General features: G+C 42.8%; 1 protein-coding gene across 1 annotated transcript in view; it reads left to right on the top strand.

Moving 5' to 3' along the window:
- Positions 1-15,592, top strand: part of XYLT1 (xylosyltransferase 1) — a gene marked incomplete at its 5' end in the record, with an annotated part of 174,410 nt that overhangs the window by 113,544 nt on the left and 45,274 nt on the right. The window contains 2 exons of the mRNA XM_083872725.1: positions 2,885-3,057; positions 3,702-3,904. Of these exons, the coding sequence (XP_083728851.1) occupies positions 2,885-3,057; positions 3,702-3,904 (376 nt within the window). The remainder of the gene's footprint in view (positions 1-2,884; positions 3,058-3,701; positions 3,905-15,592) is intronic.

Here is a 15,592-nt window from a genome sequence, read left to right as displayed (position 1 = left end):
AAACTCCAGGCAGCCATGAATAGGATTATATTTAAAAAGCCATAATGGTATGCAGGTGGTAAACGCAAGTATAAAAATCCTAAACCTAAAGGAGAAGAAAGGAACTATCACGTGGAAAAAACCCCAAAAAGGTTAGAGAAGGAAAACAGAAGAGAACAAAGCAAGTCACTGGAGGAATTTAGTAGAGAAAACTGATGCAGTGAGGTGGCATTTCAGGTGAAAATTTAAGAGGAATTTGTTCTCAGTAATTGCTGGATAAATGATAGTGTAGGTATTGACAGCGAGTTAGATTAAAATAAAAGATCCACAATATGACTATTTTAAATTACCCTCACCTTCTGCATATCATTCCAGAAAGCCAGTGATTTTGGAAGAGAGGTATCCAAAAATGTAATGAAAGCCACTAAAAATATTTGAGTTCATTGATGGGGCATCATCAGCTTGAAATAAAAGCAGTTTAAAAGAAAAATGGCTTGTTTTTGCAATTGCAGTTGCCCTTCATTCCCCTGTCAGTTCTCTTTGCAAGCCCATTTTCTTTCTCTCACAGCCCCTTTTTGTCCCTGTCACTCTGCAGAAACCCTCAGCACGTGCATGGCAAAGCTCATCAGCTGCACAGGAGAAGCAGTAGAACTGGGCATAGGCTAATGGCCATAATAAATAAGCTGCAAATTATAGAAGAAATTAAATCAAAGCTTTCTTTCTAATGTTTTAATATTCATTTGAGTCATAGTGAACCACTGGTGGAGGGTTTTTTAAAGAAATACCATTTAAGTTGTTTCTGTCCCGTGTAAAGTTAAGAGTCACTTATGGGGCTAGAAATTTCCCAATGTCTGGTCTGAATACAACAGGGAGCAATAAAGCTGCAGTAATTTATGAGCAGTACTGGTGGAAAGAGATGTTCCTTGAGGAGCTGTGGACTGGGAGGGTGTACTCCATGGGGCAGGGAGCCTCTGGGACTTGGTAGGTTCTCTGGTGTTGTGGATCTGTGTGTGTTCCTGGACAGGGACACAGTCCAGCAAAGAGCCACATTCCAGGCACAAGGGACACCTCTGACATGTGCAGCTTTCCTGGGGCTCCAGGGTGGGAAAAACAGACTCTGACTTAGAGCAGTGTGCTAGGGGAAGCACTGCTGAGGAGAAACTTGAAGGGAGAGTCGTGGGAGATGTTGAAACCATTCCCTTCTGGGACGTGCTGCTCCCATTGCTGCAGGATCTCTCTCTTCTGGCTGTCTGAAAGTATTGGTTCAATTACTCAAGGGCATTTCAGTACAATTTAGGGGATCCAATTGTTTGATCACCTAAACAGTGCTCTGCAAACATTCAGTTACTCTGTTTTTTCCAAGTTTATACTACTGCCTTGAATAAGGAGGAGATGCAGAAGAAGGATTAGTCAAAGGTCTTTTTTCTGTGTCCAGCCTTTATTTTGTAATTATTACATTTGGAAAAAAAAGAAAGCTTTTGGTATTGTTTATTTTTATCAACATGTGTTTCCAGTTTCAAAAACCTGGGGAAAAGTGTCTTTCCCCCTCTCTTACTCTCACTTCACACTTGGCAAATGTCTTCTTTCATGCTCCTTATATCAAATCAAACAGACATGAGCATGTTTTTTTAATAACTGTAGGAGATGTTTGGAAGGTGCAGTGGGCTTTGTAGCTGCACTCAGGCTGTCTGATAACTGAGCCCAGGAGCAGCCTCAAATTTGTCCTACAACCTGGAGCAAGTGTCTGCAGAAGGAGTCTCGAGGTGGTGGGGATGTGGAGGTGGGAGGAGAAAGGGCCATCACAAAAGGCACCAAGTGCAGAAAGTGGTAACAGCTCAGATCTAAGGAATTTGACAATTGTACCTCTGGCAGGGGGAACACACATCAAGTAGCTTTTAAGACAGAACTATTCCTTTCATTTAAAAAAGAATAAAATTTGCAAGAGGAAAATTTGGGCAGGAGGAAGTTTTTTTGGTTTGAGGTACTTTCCTTTGTCTGCTAATATTCAAGATTTCAGGTTCTTTCTAAATATTTTTTGTTGAGAAAGGTCTTTACAAAGTCAGAGCACTGCAGAATGGTGTTGTTTCATTGAAGAACAATGTCAGGTTTTGGATAAAATGAGATTTTCTTATACTGTGTTCTGGTTTTTGAATTGCAGAGTGGGTACACAAACCAAAACCAAAACACTTGAAATTTCTTATTAGAAATGTCACTCCAGCTCTTCAGTTTATCAGCTCATCCTGCCTGAACCTCACACTATGGTGCTTGCTTTAGAAAAGGAAGATCAGAAATCACTCTGTTAAAATAAAAATTAACAGGAATTTTAAATAGTACTGGGAGACCCCTGCTTCTCCATGAAGAAGTGAAGATATCCAGGTTGCATTTATATGTTCCAGGGCACATCTGCTGTTACAAATAAATGCTATCAGTGAATAATCCTCAGCAGCTGTTCAGTAGCAGAGTTCCACCAGCTTCTCAGCAGAGCTGTGCTGATCATGGGAACCAGCAGCTTTGGCTAAACAGGGAGGTTCCTTCTGGGGGAACATCAGTCTTGTCATGGTTTGAGTACTTTGGACACTAGTTACAAACTTGGAGGTGATTGCTTTGAAGGTCCAAATGTCACTACTCAGGTGGAGCTTGGTACAGCTCATAAACATCTGGGTACTTGTCTGTGCTTGTGCAGCCTTGTTCAGGGTGAGGCCCATGGGTGTGGGCTGCTGCCCAAGGAGTGATGCCCCGTGTGGGGACAAAGGAGAGGGGTACAAACAGGATGGGACACAGGCTGGCACCCCGTGTGAGCTCTCACCATGCCCTACAAAGGGCCTTTGAGGTGGAATGTGTACTGCTCTCTGCACCCTGCCCTGTGGATACACTCAGAGATGTGCTGTGTTTTGTTTTTGAACAGGAAAAGCCAACAACAATGTTCAGTGGGATGAGGACTCCGTAGAGTACATGCCAGCCAACCCAGTCAGGATCGCATTTGTCTTGGTTGTTCATGGCAGAGCTTCCCGGCAGCTCCAGCGCATGTTTAAGGCTATTTACCATAAAGACCATTTTTATTACATTCATGTTGACAAGGTAATATATCACTGGTTATAAATTGCCTGTCTCACCATCTGTCAGTCTACCCATCCTTGTCATCTTCTTCATCTTCCCTCTACCTCTGCTGCATAAAGTGCACGTCACTTTTTGTCTCTCCGTCTGTTACATGTTTGGAGCCTCTTTTTTTTTTTTCTTTTTCCTTTAAATTTTCTTTCTTGTTATATTCTTTATGTGACAGCCTTCATTTCTCCTTCTATGTCGATGAGTATCTCCCCTTGTCTGTCTGTTGTACATTTAGTTAGCAGTAATTGATAAGTTGATGCAGAGTGAGGTGGTGGCCCACTGGAGGGAGAGCTGACCTGAGGTGCCTTGGGCAAGTGACACACTGTAAAAGGGAGGTGGTAGCAGTCACCTCCTTTACAAAAGCCCTTTGGGATCTATGATGACAAGTGGTGAATAAAGCTGATCACACTGGTTCGTGATTATTGCAGTTGTAATAAAAAATGTTAACCAGGGCTCTCTGTACATTTAGCAAAGGAAGGTTGTGTGCCATAGTAAGTGAGGGCAAAGCAGTGGCAGCACTCAGTGAGTCAAGAAGTAGGGATAGGCCTTTAGTGAATGCAGGGAGAGACCATTTTGGACAGAATAACTTGAATTTGTTACTCTTTTCTCCTGCAAAGCGATCCAATTACTTGCACCGGCAAGTGCTGCAGTTTGCCAGCCAGTACCCAAACGTGAGAGTCACCTCCTGGAGAATGGCCACCATCTGGGGAGGAGCAAGCCTGCTGACCACCTACCTGCAGACCATGAAGGACTTAATGGAGATGAGTGACTGGCCCTGGGATTTCTTCATTAACCTCAGTGCTGCTGACTACCCAATCAGGTATAATGAGTGTTTTAAGAATGTACATGTTTTGTTCCTAAAGGAAGTAAGTGTGGAGATAAGCAATGACATGTCTGTGCTGTGCTGCAAGAAGCAGAGGAGCAACTTCTTTTGTTTTACAGCAGAAAACTCCTGTTGGTGAGCTGGTGTCTGACAGGCACACTTTAGCCAAGGATTCAATCACCTGCCTGTATCCTGTGTGTCTCCCATTTGCCTGGGGGGCGGACTTCCGCTGAGAGGCTGCTCCAGTTAGTCATTATTTCCAGCAAAAGAGGTGTGAGAGAGAGGATGAGGAAAATAGCCAGAAGTGCTGGAGCTCAGCAAATGAAACCCAGGCATGGAGAGATTCCTCCCTCTCTGATTAACAGTGTGATTTGATGTCTCAGCAAGTGTTTAAGGTATGAATATAGATTCAGGCACTCGTCTCCCTTTTTTTTAGTACCTTTTCTGTGGAGGATAATGGTTGTAGAAGTGACAAATAAGTTGCTAGAAGTCAACTATACCTTCACCACCAACTGTTCCTTGAATATCTTTATTCAGATGGCATCAGGTTAAAAATTTCACACACCATCACATGATAAGGCTTGTGATTTTAAGTGAAATGATATTCTTTCTGGATTTACATCACCCTGGACTCAGAGCTGCATTGTTTACTACATTGTGCAAAAGCAGATAGCATCTAAAAAAACCCCAACCCCAAAAAAAAAACCCAAATCAAAAACAACCCCCCCCAAAAAATCCCAAAAACAAAGCAAAAACAACAACAACAAAAAACAAACCACCAACGAAAAAACCACCCCAACGACAACAACAAAAAAGCCACCCAAACCCCCCCAAATATCCTGAAACTGTTTTTAGGTTTAGGTTGTAAGAGTTAAGAAGAAGGAAACACAAAATTCTTCTTGTGGCTTCTGTTTCCCTCTATGCTGAAATGAATCAATGAAAGGAGAAGTGACTTTCTTGGGCAATTTCCATGAGTGATGATACAACATGGTTTTAATACTCCTGGAAGGGAAATATCCTTCCACTGGTTAGGTTTCTCCAAGATCTCGCTTGAAGTTTGAATTCCTTTCTGAAGGTGCTCCTTGGACAGAAATCACCACTGGAGTGAGCAATGACAAAACCCCTGAGACTGTGCCTTAGGAAGGATTTTGTGAGGACTGACAAAGGCTTTATTGCTGGTGCCCATTTCTAAGTACTCTCAGTGAAATGCAACACATTTTGGAGAGAAAGACTGGAGCACAAGAGCTGAGACTGCCTTGATATTAGAACATGGGGATTTGAATTAAGAAATCACAGTATTTAAACACTTTTGATATGCAACAGGAAGAGAACTAACAATTTTGACATATCGACCTTGCTAATAAGGGAGGGTCTATGTTTTTCTGCATATCTCTTGAGTTTTGGGAAAAGCTGGCTTGTTATTCCTTATTATTCACTTTCCTGGGGAGGAATGCTGTATTGAGGCTAAAAAGTGGACTAGTGCAAGACCATAAAGGCAGAGGTAGGTGATGACACTGTGGATCAAACAGGATAAATTGTAGGAGAGTGATTGCTGAAGGTTTAGCATGGTTGTACACTAGTGCCAGCAGGTGTGGTCAGTTATCCTGTGGTGTTGAGTCCACCCTAACCACCGTGTAATGCTGAGGCCATGACCTGGGGCAGGCTGAGCTGTCCTGGTTCCCTGGGAACAAGTCAAACCACAGGGCCACATGGGGTCAGTGGCTTCCAGACGTCAACAACCAGTGGCTTTGTGGGGCAGACTGAGGTTGGTTCAGTGTCAATGGAGTCTTTGTAATAATGCCATGCTGTCTTGCAGTCATTCCAGCTCTGCTGGAGAAATTGCAGGCACTTGTTTTGTCAGAGGGGAATCCTTGCAGGCTCCTTTCCCCTTTCACCACCCCCAGAGCTCTGGGCTGTGCTCTTGGTGCCTCTCAGTGCCCAGGCAGGGTCTGAAGTGCTCACTTCCCTTCCTGCCAAAGCACTCTGTTACCTGAACTGGAGGGAACCTGCTTCCTCTTCATACCATGATGCACTTCAGCAAAAAATAAGAAACTTTTTTCAGTGCTCCAACTTCAATGGCAGTGACTTACAAGTAGTGTTAAGTATTTCTTTTGATATGGAATAATACAGCTATAAACCGTGGAAGATCTTGTCTCGTCAAATATATATATATGAGTCCATTTTTGTGGTGGAGGTGGTATAAATTATTATTTTTTATGATCTTTAGGAAAGCGTTTCCTCCCTGCATAACCCAGAGAGAGCTGTTTGTTTTCCCAGGAAATAGTAAGTAGGGTGTTTGAGGGATTCTTTTTTTTCTTTCAGACCTCATGCCATGATTTGTCAGATAATGGGCATGGGGCACGTTACACTTCTCTCTGGTTAGTCATATTGCAGTGGGTTTTGCTAGGTTTCCCTACGTAACAACATATGAATTTTGTGGATTAATAGTTTTTATCCAGAGCTGCTTCATATTAAGCTTTTGCTTCCCATCTGCCATTCCATCTGTAATACTGAAACCTTTACTATTTCTCTTCTGATAATAAAAGCTAATCCAGCCTTCTAAGTCAAAAAACCCCATACTCAATATGTGGGGTTAATACAATATGATGAAGCCTAAATCTGTCCAGGGAGTAGTCTGGTATGTTCACAGACTACAGTAGAATTGCCAGGAGCCTTTCATCCTTCAGAAGAGATGTCCAATAGCAGATGTTAAACATCATAAAATATAAAGGCATGGGAGAAAAATATTAGAACTATTCATTTTGTGAGGGAAACAATTAAAAATGTGTAAAATAAAACATATGTTAGCCTGGAAAATCCAGATACCCTTATTATTCCTCCTCATGCCTGAATGTTTTGTTTGTGGAGTCTGTAGGTCCAGCAGCAGCACAGAGGAGATCCTAATCCTTGTGCTTCTCCTTCTTACTGCAGTACAAACCACTGGCAAACAGTCTGGACTTAAAGGTGCCTCCAACAGAAGTATTTCCCTTTAATCATGAGGCAATATGTTGTTTATTGGCCTAAGTGAAAAAATGTAGTGTATTATCAAACCTTGACTTCATTCAGCTTTATTAAACATTCTCAGCAGGAAAAAGAGGGATGAAATGGCTAAAGACAAACCTCCACAAGCAACTTGGAGGTGGGAGATTGTGTGACTGTCCCTCCTTTTGCTTGGGCTTGTGAATAAAAAAGGAACATATGCCTGCAGGATCCTCAAGAAATCATCCCTCACAGTTGCATTCATAAAGCAATTAAAGAAAACAGCACCTTCTTTCCTTCTCCTTAACTTTTTAAATTTTAGTGGTATTTTTTTTTTTGTAATTTAAAGTCTTTTCGTTAGAGAGCCTCTTTCAAACCTTGTGGGAAAGCTATTGATATCTTCAGCCTCTTACTTTACATGGGTATCCATTTGCATTATTTATTGGCTCTGACAAACAGCATGAAGTAGTCAACCTTATGTTCAGGGACTGAAATTTCACTCCCAACAAGGTGAACTATGGTAGAGCATCTATTCATGCTGAATGTTTAATGTGCATTGCAGGAGTCCTTGGATAATGTGGCAGGTGAAGTGTTGCACCACTTAAATTAAGAAGTTTAATGAGATCATTTAACAGTGAATGTCATGTCAATGCTTACCTGGCCACAAAGCTTGTATAAAGAATAAAAATAATGAAACATTTGAACTATTTATAATTTACAGTAAATCACTGAACCTCAATCACCAAAGAGATCACCAAATCTAATTGCCAGCTAATGCTTGGTCTTTAATAAAGGTCAAGCAAAATTATTAGCAGAAGCTTAGGGAGCACTTCAAAATATTAAGAAAATAAAGTGTCTTATTGATGGAGCCAGGAATGCAGCTACAACTACATTTTCCATTATGGGCAATCAGGTAGAACAAAGGGACTTAAATGAAACCCAGTGAAATTACTTGTGTTTTGCTGCGTGACATTATTTTAGGATGAAGCTGTGTAGCCCTACTTTCCCTAAAAGCCTGTGTTGTGAAGCCTCCATTAAATGAGACATGTTCAGTAGAAGTTTTGGTCTGGCACTGGAATGGAAGGTGGATGATAATACAAATAGCACCTGAGGTACTGCACACTCCAGGGAGTAAAAGGGATGATCTAACTGGGCCTGGTTCTTAAGCAGGTGCCAATATGAAGATTCTTTGCCAACCAGAATACCATTCAGAAATTAAGAAAACTCAGCTAGCAAATAACCATTGACTGGCCTGTGCCTGCTTCATTGTGTTGCCCTCTGTTGGTCAAGGTAACATTGGTTGATAAAAAACTGAAGTGATGATTCTAGATGAGGTCCCTGGGCAAGGCAGTATATACCAAGAGTGAAAAGTTCAGGGAGGAGGTCTTCAAGTCTTCATTCTTGTAGTAGATGAAAATAATTACAACCAAGAGATTTTAGAGAGAACTTCACCTTTGGGAAAAATGCTTCAGCACTTTTTCAAGTTACTTTTCAGGTGCTAGAACTACCTGGAAGATCATGTCCTTGTTTCTGCCACTGGCTCACTTTCATCCCCTGCCAAACATGGGTCACTACCATTCTATAGAAACTACATCAGGAATGATTTCTGTTCTATCAAATTCACCATGACCTACCCCAATTTCACCCGTGACCAAATGACACAACCTTTGGAGCAGGTGACAGGGAGGAGAAAAGAGAATGCAGTTTGCATGGAGTGGGTACACCAGACTGGAGCTCCCCAGCTGCTCTTCAAAGCAACTCAGCTTTTGCAATGTGCAGGCTTGAAATGCAATATTGGAAATGCAGGAAAATCTCCTCTTAGAACTGAAACAAAGCACTTTCACACACAGCACTCTAGCTTTGACAGAAATGTCTGAGACCCAGTTGTGCCCTCTTGATGGCTGTGAACTCAGGAATCCCAAAGCCAGCAGGCTGAGGAAAGCTGTGTGATGGCAAGTAAGGCAAAGCCATTGGCTCAAAAGGCAGTTCCACTTTCTCTCTGTCTCACTTCTCATCAATTTGACTTGACTTAATTTAACAATTCTATGTCTCACTGAGGTCCAGACTTCAGAGCTGTCCTCTAGAGATGTCTCCTTCCTGGCACTACATAAATTGATGCCAGACATGAAAGCCTGGATATAAAGGATACTGACTTTCCAGAGCTGAATTTGACCTTACACCCCATATGAAGTGTTGCAGTGCTGATCTGAAAAGCATGCCTTGCCACCAGAATAATGTACCAGGCACTAGGCAACGTTCTTTAAAGTGCCCTTTGGAATGTTATCCTGGGCTGAAGCACTGCTCAATCATCTCCCTGCATCAAGAGGGATGTGCAGCACAGGTAGCTTTTGCACTACAACATCTGTTTAGATGCCAGAGCCTGAGGTTTTTATCTCAGGGCTGTCACTGACATTGTACGTGGTTTTGTTTGCTCAGAGTATCTTTATCTGGCAAGCCAGATGTCAATCCACTCTTAATGCTTCACAGGGAATCTTTTTTCCTGTCCAAAAGGAACTTTATCAGTGTTTTTCTTGAATCTGCATTCTCTGAGAATTTCAGATTTGCTTCTTTCTTTAATCCCTCAAATAACCTTTTCACCTCTTCTTTCCTCACCTTGCCAGCACATTTGCTTGAGATTTATATACATTTTGAAAGTTATCTTTTTGATTCGCCCTTCCACTTCTCTGTTTTACTGTTAAGTTATCAATGGTTGGCAAAGCAGTGGTTTTGTGCATGGTCACAAATGGGTGGGGTAAAATGTGGATATTATTGTGGCTTAATTTTTTTTTTTTTTTTTACCTCTGATGTTAACATAATGTTTTCTTCAAGCTGGCAAATGTCAGTGATGGGAGGCCCACCCTTTCTCTGTGCAGGCACAGCAGCTGAGGTTATTCCATTCACCCTCCCCTCCAGGATTTAAGCATATAAAGAAGCTTTTAATTTGGGGAACTGACATCTGCAGCTCATAGTAACTCCTTTGGATATTTAGTAGTTCTGGCGACAGAAATAAATGCACCCCAAAGTGGAATTTGCTATCCAGGAATCTTTACTGTGCATGCAGATTAAAGACACATCAATAAGGCACGGTTTTAGAATGGGATTTTTACTCAAAGTAAAAATCTCTTGTATTTGTACTTGGCAGCATCTTACCCTGTTGATTGCAGTGATGATCATGGAGCCCTTTATCTCTTCCCATGAGAACTGAAGCATCTGAGGCAGTGTCTGGGCCCCTGGGGAATCCTCCTGGCAGATGAGAGCCCCAGATGCCAGACTTGCAGTCTGATGGGCACTGCAGCCTCTGAGCTCATGTTGGGCTGCCTGGCTGGTGGCCCCTTCTCTTCTGCCTTGGCTCTGGGGCTGCTCACAGGGAGGTCCTCAAGCAAAGAGCCAAAGGGTTTTCATCTGGTTGCCATTTGCTTTCTGGATGTAATTTATGTTTTGCTTATTTATGACTGAGAAAAAAAGTCTGTCTCCTAAAAAAGAGTTAAATATGAGCCTGCCCTGGATTCATTTGCCATTCAGCCTGATTTATAAACAGTAACAGCACAAATGTTGTGATAATGTGCACCATCATTTCCTAGGCTACAGTTCAACTTTTGTCATCAGGATGCTACAGTAATGCCAGGAATAGTATTTTTGTGGGGGTAACCCTTGTGTTGGGGCAGGGGAAGGCAATGAGCAGCCTGAGGGACTTGGCCAGCTCCATATTTCTCTTTCACAGCTCCAGGGGTATTTACAAAACCTGTTTTTCACTTACAACTTGTCTTTGTGGGCAAATAGTGTGGGGTGGCCAAGCCTAGAAAAGAGTCCTTTGTGCAAAAATTGCTTTTGTACTTTAAGGCCATGGTTAAAAAATTTCCCCACTAGCTGCCCCATACTGGCAAAGCCCTTCCCATGGTGTTTGCATTCCTGGGCAAGAGGCTGCAGTGGAGTTTGAGATGTAGTGGGATGTTGACCATCAGGGAAGTCCCAGGTGTGGCTTTTTATCTTGTGTGCTCTCCCACAACTTTGCTCCAAGTGACTTTTACTTTTCATTAAGTCTGAAGTGTGTAACAGAAGCTGCAGAGAAACAGATCCTTATGGTGTTTACCTGAGGTTTGTCAGCAGAAACTTTATTGTCTCTTAAGTCAGTTGAGTTTTGTTGGTTTTTTTTAGAAAGTTCAGTGAAATCATTATCAAATTCCAAAAGCTAAAAGTGCTTGAAAGAAGGAAACATTCCTATTATGGCATTTTGAATGTGCTCTCCCTTCGTGGTCCTGCTGAATTCTCTCAGGAAATTAAAAATCTGCTGAAATTGCCATTAAGACACTCTCTTGTTTAGTTTTCAGGATGCCACTTAGAATAAAACAGCTGCAAAATAATATCTGGTGGTAGTTCAAAGTGAAGATAACACAACATGTGCTGTTATACCTTTCCCAAGTCACTCTTAAATAGTTGTGAACCAAAAGGCCATTAAAGGGTGAGCCAAAGTGTTGTTCTGATTCAGCCTTTCAGTGGTGATTTAGCAATAGGAAGGAGAGAGATGAATAAATTCTCTCCCTTGAAAATAGGGCTAAAAGTATAAGAGTTGAATGGTATTTGAAGATTTTTCAGCTCTCACAGCTCTGTAGACCAAGTGCAGGATCTGTGAGGCTGTCCAGTGGTTCACAAGAGAGTAGGGCACCTCTGTGTGTAGTGTTCTTCAGGGATGTACTGCAGAATGTGTCTCTTTTTCTAAAACTTCTTTTGATTTTTCTTAATAGTCTCGACTAGTGCTAACCGGTCAAAACTTTGTATCTTGAGAGACTGTGGAAGCTTTGACCTGGTAGTGCAGAAATCCCAGACCTACATTTTGCTGTGCAATCCCAGGTGGAATTAGGCACTAGGTGGCTTTTACAGTCTCACCTTATTACAGTGGAATACTTCTTTTCTGCTTAACCTGCACAGAGCATTTGTATGGTACCTCTGAACCTCTCTGGATAAATATCAGAACTGAATGCCACTGACTATTTGTGATGGCCCATCTGTAGTTCCAGGCTGAGGGGAGGGGATGAGGCCTTGGATGGTTCATTGTAGCACATTCCACTCTGCCACACGCAGTTTAATTATATCCATCATTCAGCGTTACTTGATGAACCAGCTGTAGGCACAAGCATCCCTAAGCTTTCATCAGGATAATTGCACCCTTTGCCACATTAGGAACTGGTTTGGGGCCAAGTGTTTTCCCAATGCACAGTTGATCTTGGTTTAAAAGTTTGCTGCCCCGAAGTCACTTCTAGCAGGTAATCTTGCAACAATGCATTCTTGGGACAGCTGAAGGCTAAAAGGTCTGTAAATCCAAATTGGTTATTTGTGTCACCTTACGGCTTTAATTGGTGAGCCTCAGATGTTTTGGCAGTGGCTCAGATCATTGTATTTATGTGATGGGATACACGGTGCCAGTCAGATGCAAGGTACCTTCCAGATGGTTTCCATGGCAAGGGCTTGCAGGGACTGTGGCTCTGCTTGCTCTGTCAGGGTCGATGTCATTGCTAAACCTTTGTACAGCTGAAGGTTGTTCCCAGGCACTGAAGCTGTTCCCATGGGGCTCAAGTCATGCTGCAGGTGGCAGCTGCAGAACTACAGCTGAAGGCTAAAACACCCTGATCTTTCTCCTCTGTGGGAAACTGGTCCATGTGGTGTGTCACGAGATACCAGTGCTGGGTATCATCACAAAGTGCCTGGAGAATCACTTGTGAGCCACTGCAGCCCAGGATGGGAGAGACAGCCAGGAAATGGCTCCATGTCACAGCCTGTCCACTTGGCAGTGCCAGGAGGTCACTGGTGGCAGACTGCCTCACCTAAGTTCACATGCCTTTTCTAGAGTCTTTTCATGAGTTGAAATGCACCCCTGGTTCTCTTCTGATGGAATAAGACTTGCAGGTTGATAATAAGAGGTTGCAGCTCATTGGGCTCAGCAGTGAGCAGGGACATCAGCTCTCCACCCTGCCAGTTGTTTTCTCAGCAGCCCCAGGGATATCAGTTAGTGGATCTGTATGTTCCCATTGCAAACATCTTCTCTGCCATGTTTGTGCATCATGGCCCAGCTCTGTATTCCTCACTGATTTACTCCAAAACAGTCCCAACCAGGAGTAGGGCAAGTCATCAGGTGGCACAAATTGTCAAAATAAGATCATTGCTCAACCCAAATAAAGGTAACAAAACGTGACCTTTTGTTGTTAAAACCAATTAAGTTTCCTTCCATCAACTCTCAGTTCATTATCTCTTTCACCCCCCAGGCCCTGTCCTTCCATCTTTTCAGGATTGGTGCAGAATTAATGTTAAATCCCATTAGCCTGACCCCATTTTCCTTGTTTTGCCTTCTGGTCGTTTGGATTGATGCACTCCGACAGGTTGATTCAGCAGCTCAGGGATCAAAGGGAGTGGCAGGCCCAGGAGGAGCTTCAGGAAGGGAGTGGCAGGCCCAGGAGGAGCTTCAGGAAGGGCCTGGTTTATAATAATCCACTTTACTTTTAGTGGAGTTTGTGAAAATGCCTCAGCAGCAGGATCTCAGTGGGTAGATGAAGAGTCCTGGGCTGCACCCCTGGCACAGAGAGCACCACAAGAACCGTGTGCTGATGGAGTCCCACCACTCTTCCCTTGGGATAACTCCAGTTAGGAGATTGAAGCTGCTCACTGGATGAGTGTGTATTTTCTGATGTTTTCCTTAGAAAGATGAGATGGGGGGGAAAGTGTCTTTACCCAGGTCCATCTTTCCCACTGCATCAGAAGAACCACCTGCTCTCAGGGCAGTGTCAGAAAAAGCTGGCCAGTTTTTGTCAGGGATTACACTGTAAATTAAACAGGGAGATGGCAAGACCCAAAAGTGCTGGCTGAGATTTATACCTTATGTCCTTTTAGAAGGGGCTTTCCTGCTCCCTTTCCCAGCAAGAGGAGAATAGGCTGACCTCCTTGCTGCTTCCAAGCTTAGCATGAGCACTTTGTGCTTCATTATTGACATGAACTGGGGTGGATGCTGTGGCAGCAGGGAGTATGTCTGTGAGCTTTGCAGAGGATTCTGCACTGAACCCTTTGGGAGCTTGGCTGTTTTGCCTTCCCCTGCTGGGAGGTGGCCCTGCAGAGAGGGGCTGTGGCAGAGTGGTGTCAGCAGGGAGAGAGGGCAGGGAGGATGTTCAGAGTCCTGCATGGACCGTCCTTGGTGTCTTCAGGCATGTGCTGTCTTTGAGAGTGTCCTGGGCAAGGGATGGCTCTGGTGTCCTGGTGTGATAGATGGGTGAGGGTGAATCACCATCAGCACACTCAGAGGGAGCAAGCTATGTTTCAGAAACTGAGAAATTACCAAAATTTAACATTAAAGCTGGCAAAGTGGCACCCTGACAACTGCATCCAGAAAAGATTTCTCATGAGTCTTAAGCTGCAAGACTGTTGCAGCTGATGGACTTTAAATCCGAGTTGGATCTGCTGAATTGATCCATCCCTGGCATGGAACTGGCCCAGGGTGACATCTGGGGACACTGGAGGGTCTCTACTGTGGCAGGACAGCAGGACTGCACCCCCAGACTGACAGACCCCACCAGGCAGAGCTCTGCCATGAGAGGTTTCTTTCTTCCCACTTCCTTGGAGGAAACTGAGTATTTTTTAATTGTAATTGCTCAACAACTGTCAAACCGTTTTTCAACAATTAGCAAATCATCTTTCGTATTGACTTGTACAAATGAAATTTCAGATGCACACGGGGATGTGTGAATTGGATGAAGTGAATGGTTGCTTTAAATCTGTGCTCGTATTTAATTTTAATTTCTCTTTTTGCATAAAACTCTTGATAATTTAATTTTAGAGATGGTGAAAAAAACCTGCTGAATATAAATTATGCAGTGTAAAATATACACGGAATAAACAAACAAAAAGCTCCTATTCAGCCCAATATCTAGATTTTTTTATTTTTATACAAAGTCTCACTAATTTGAGTAATGAACTTGATCATTTCTGAAGCTCACTCCACTTGCTTATTTAATCAGTGATTATTGTTTTCATCAAAATGGGATGTATCGTGTAGGCAGATGAGGTTTTACATGAATATGTAGCAGCAGACAAATGCTGGAAAAACACAAAGCAGTGAGCATCATTCTGTACTAAATAAAATCCCAGTGCTTTTATAAAGCTAAAATTATATCATGTTTAGTTTTAATAATTAAATATCCTTGGGTATTAGCAGCTGGTTAGTCAAGTACTCCAGTACTCTTGGTTTTTTTTCAGATACTTTTCAGCAGATATTAAGTGGACTCAGATGTTGTTGTGAGATAGGGTAATCCTGTCTGTCTTAACTCTTTGTAGTGCTGCATCCTCACAAATGATACTTGGCATCCCCAGGACCATGGTCCATCAAGAGTTCATGGCAGTTAAATGTGGGACTTCTCCGTACTGATCCCTGCATGGAGACAGTGATTAGAAATGGAATGGTTTGTTATTATAGTAACAGGTAAAGGCAAAATTATCTTGGCAAATATTTTCCAGCAGCATTAGAAGTGGTGTAGAAATTGGCAGCAGTTACATTTGCTGCCACGCTGACACGATGGATGGGCCTTACGGACAGAAATAGTTGCTTGGGAATTTTCCCTATGGAGAATCACCTACCATGAGACAAGGCAGGGAAACACAGAGCAGTTCTGAGAGTGGACAGTGCTGATTTTCATTTATTAACATGCTGTCACACATGGAACAACACAT

Source organism: Zosterops lateralis, assembly GCF_965231275.1.
Source record: "Zosterops lateralis genome assembly, chromosome: 15".
NCBI classification, from domain to species: Eukaryota; Metazoa; Chordata; class Aves; order Passeriformes; family Zosteropidae; genus Zosterops; species Zosterops lateralis.
Note: the sequence above shows the minus strand (reverse complement) of the source record. Positions and strands in the feature narration are given on the sequence as shown.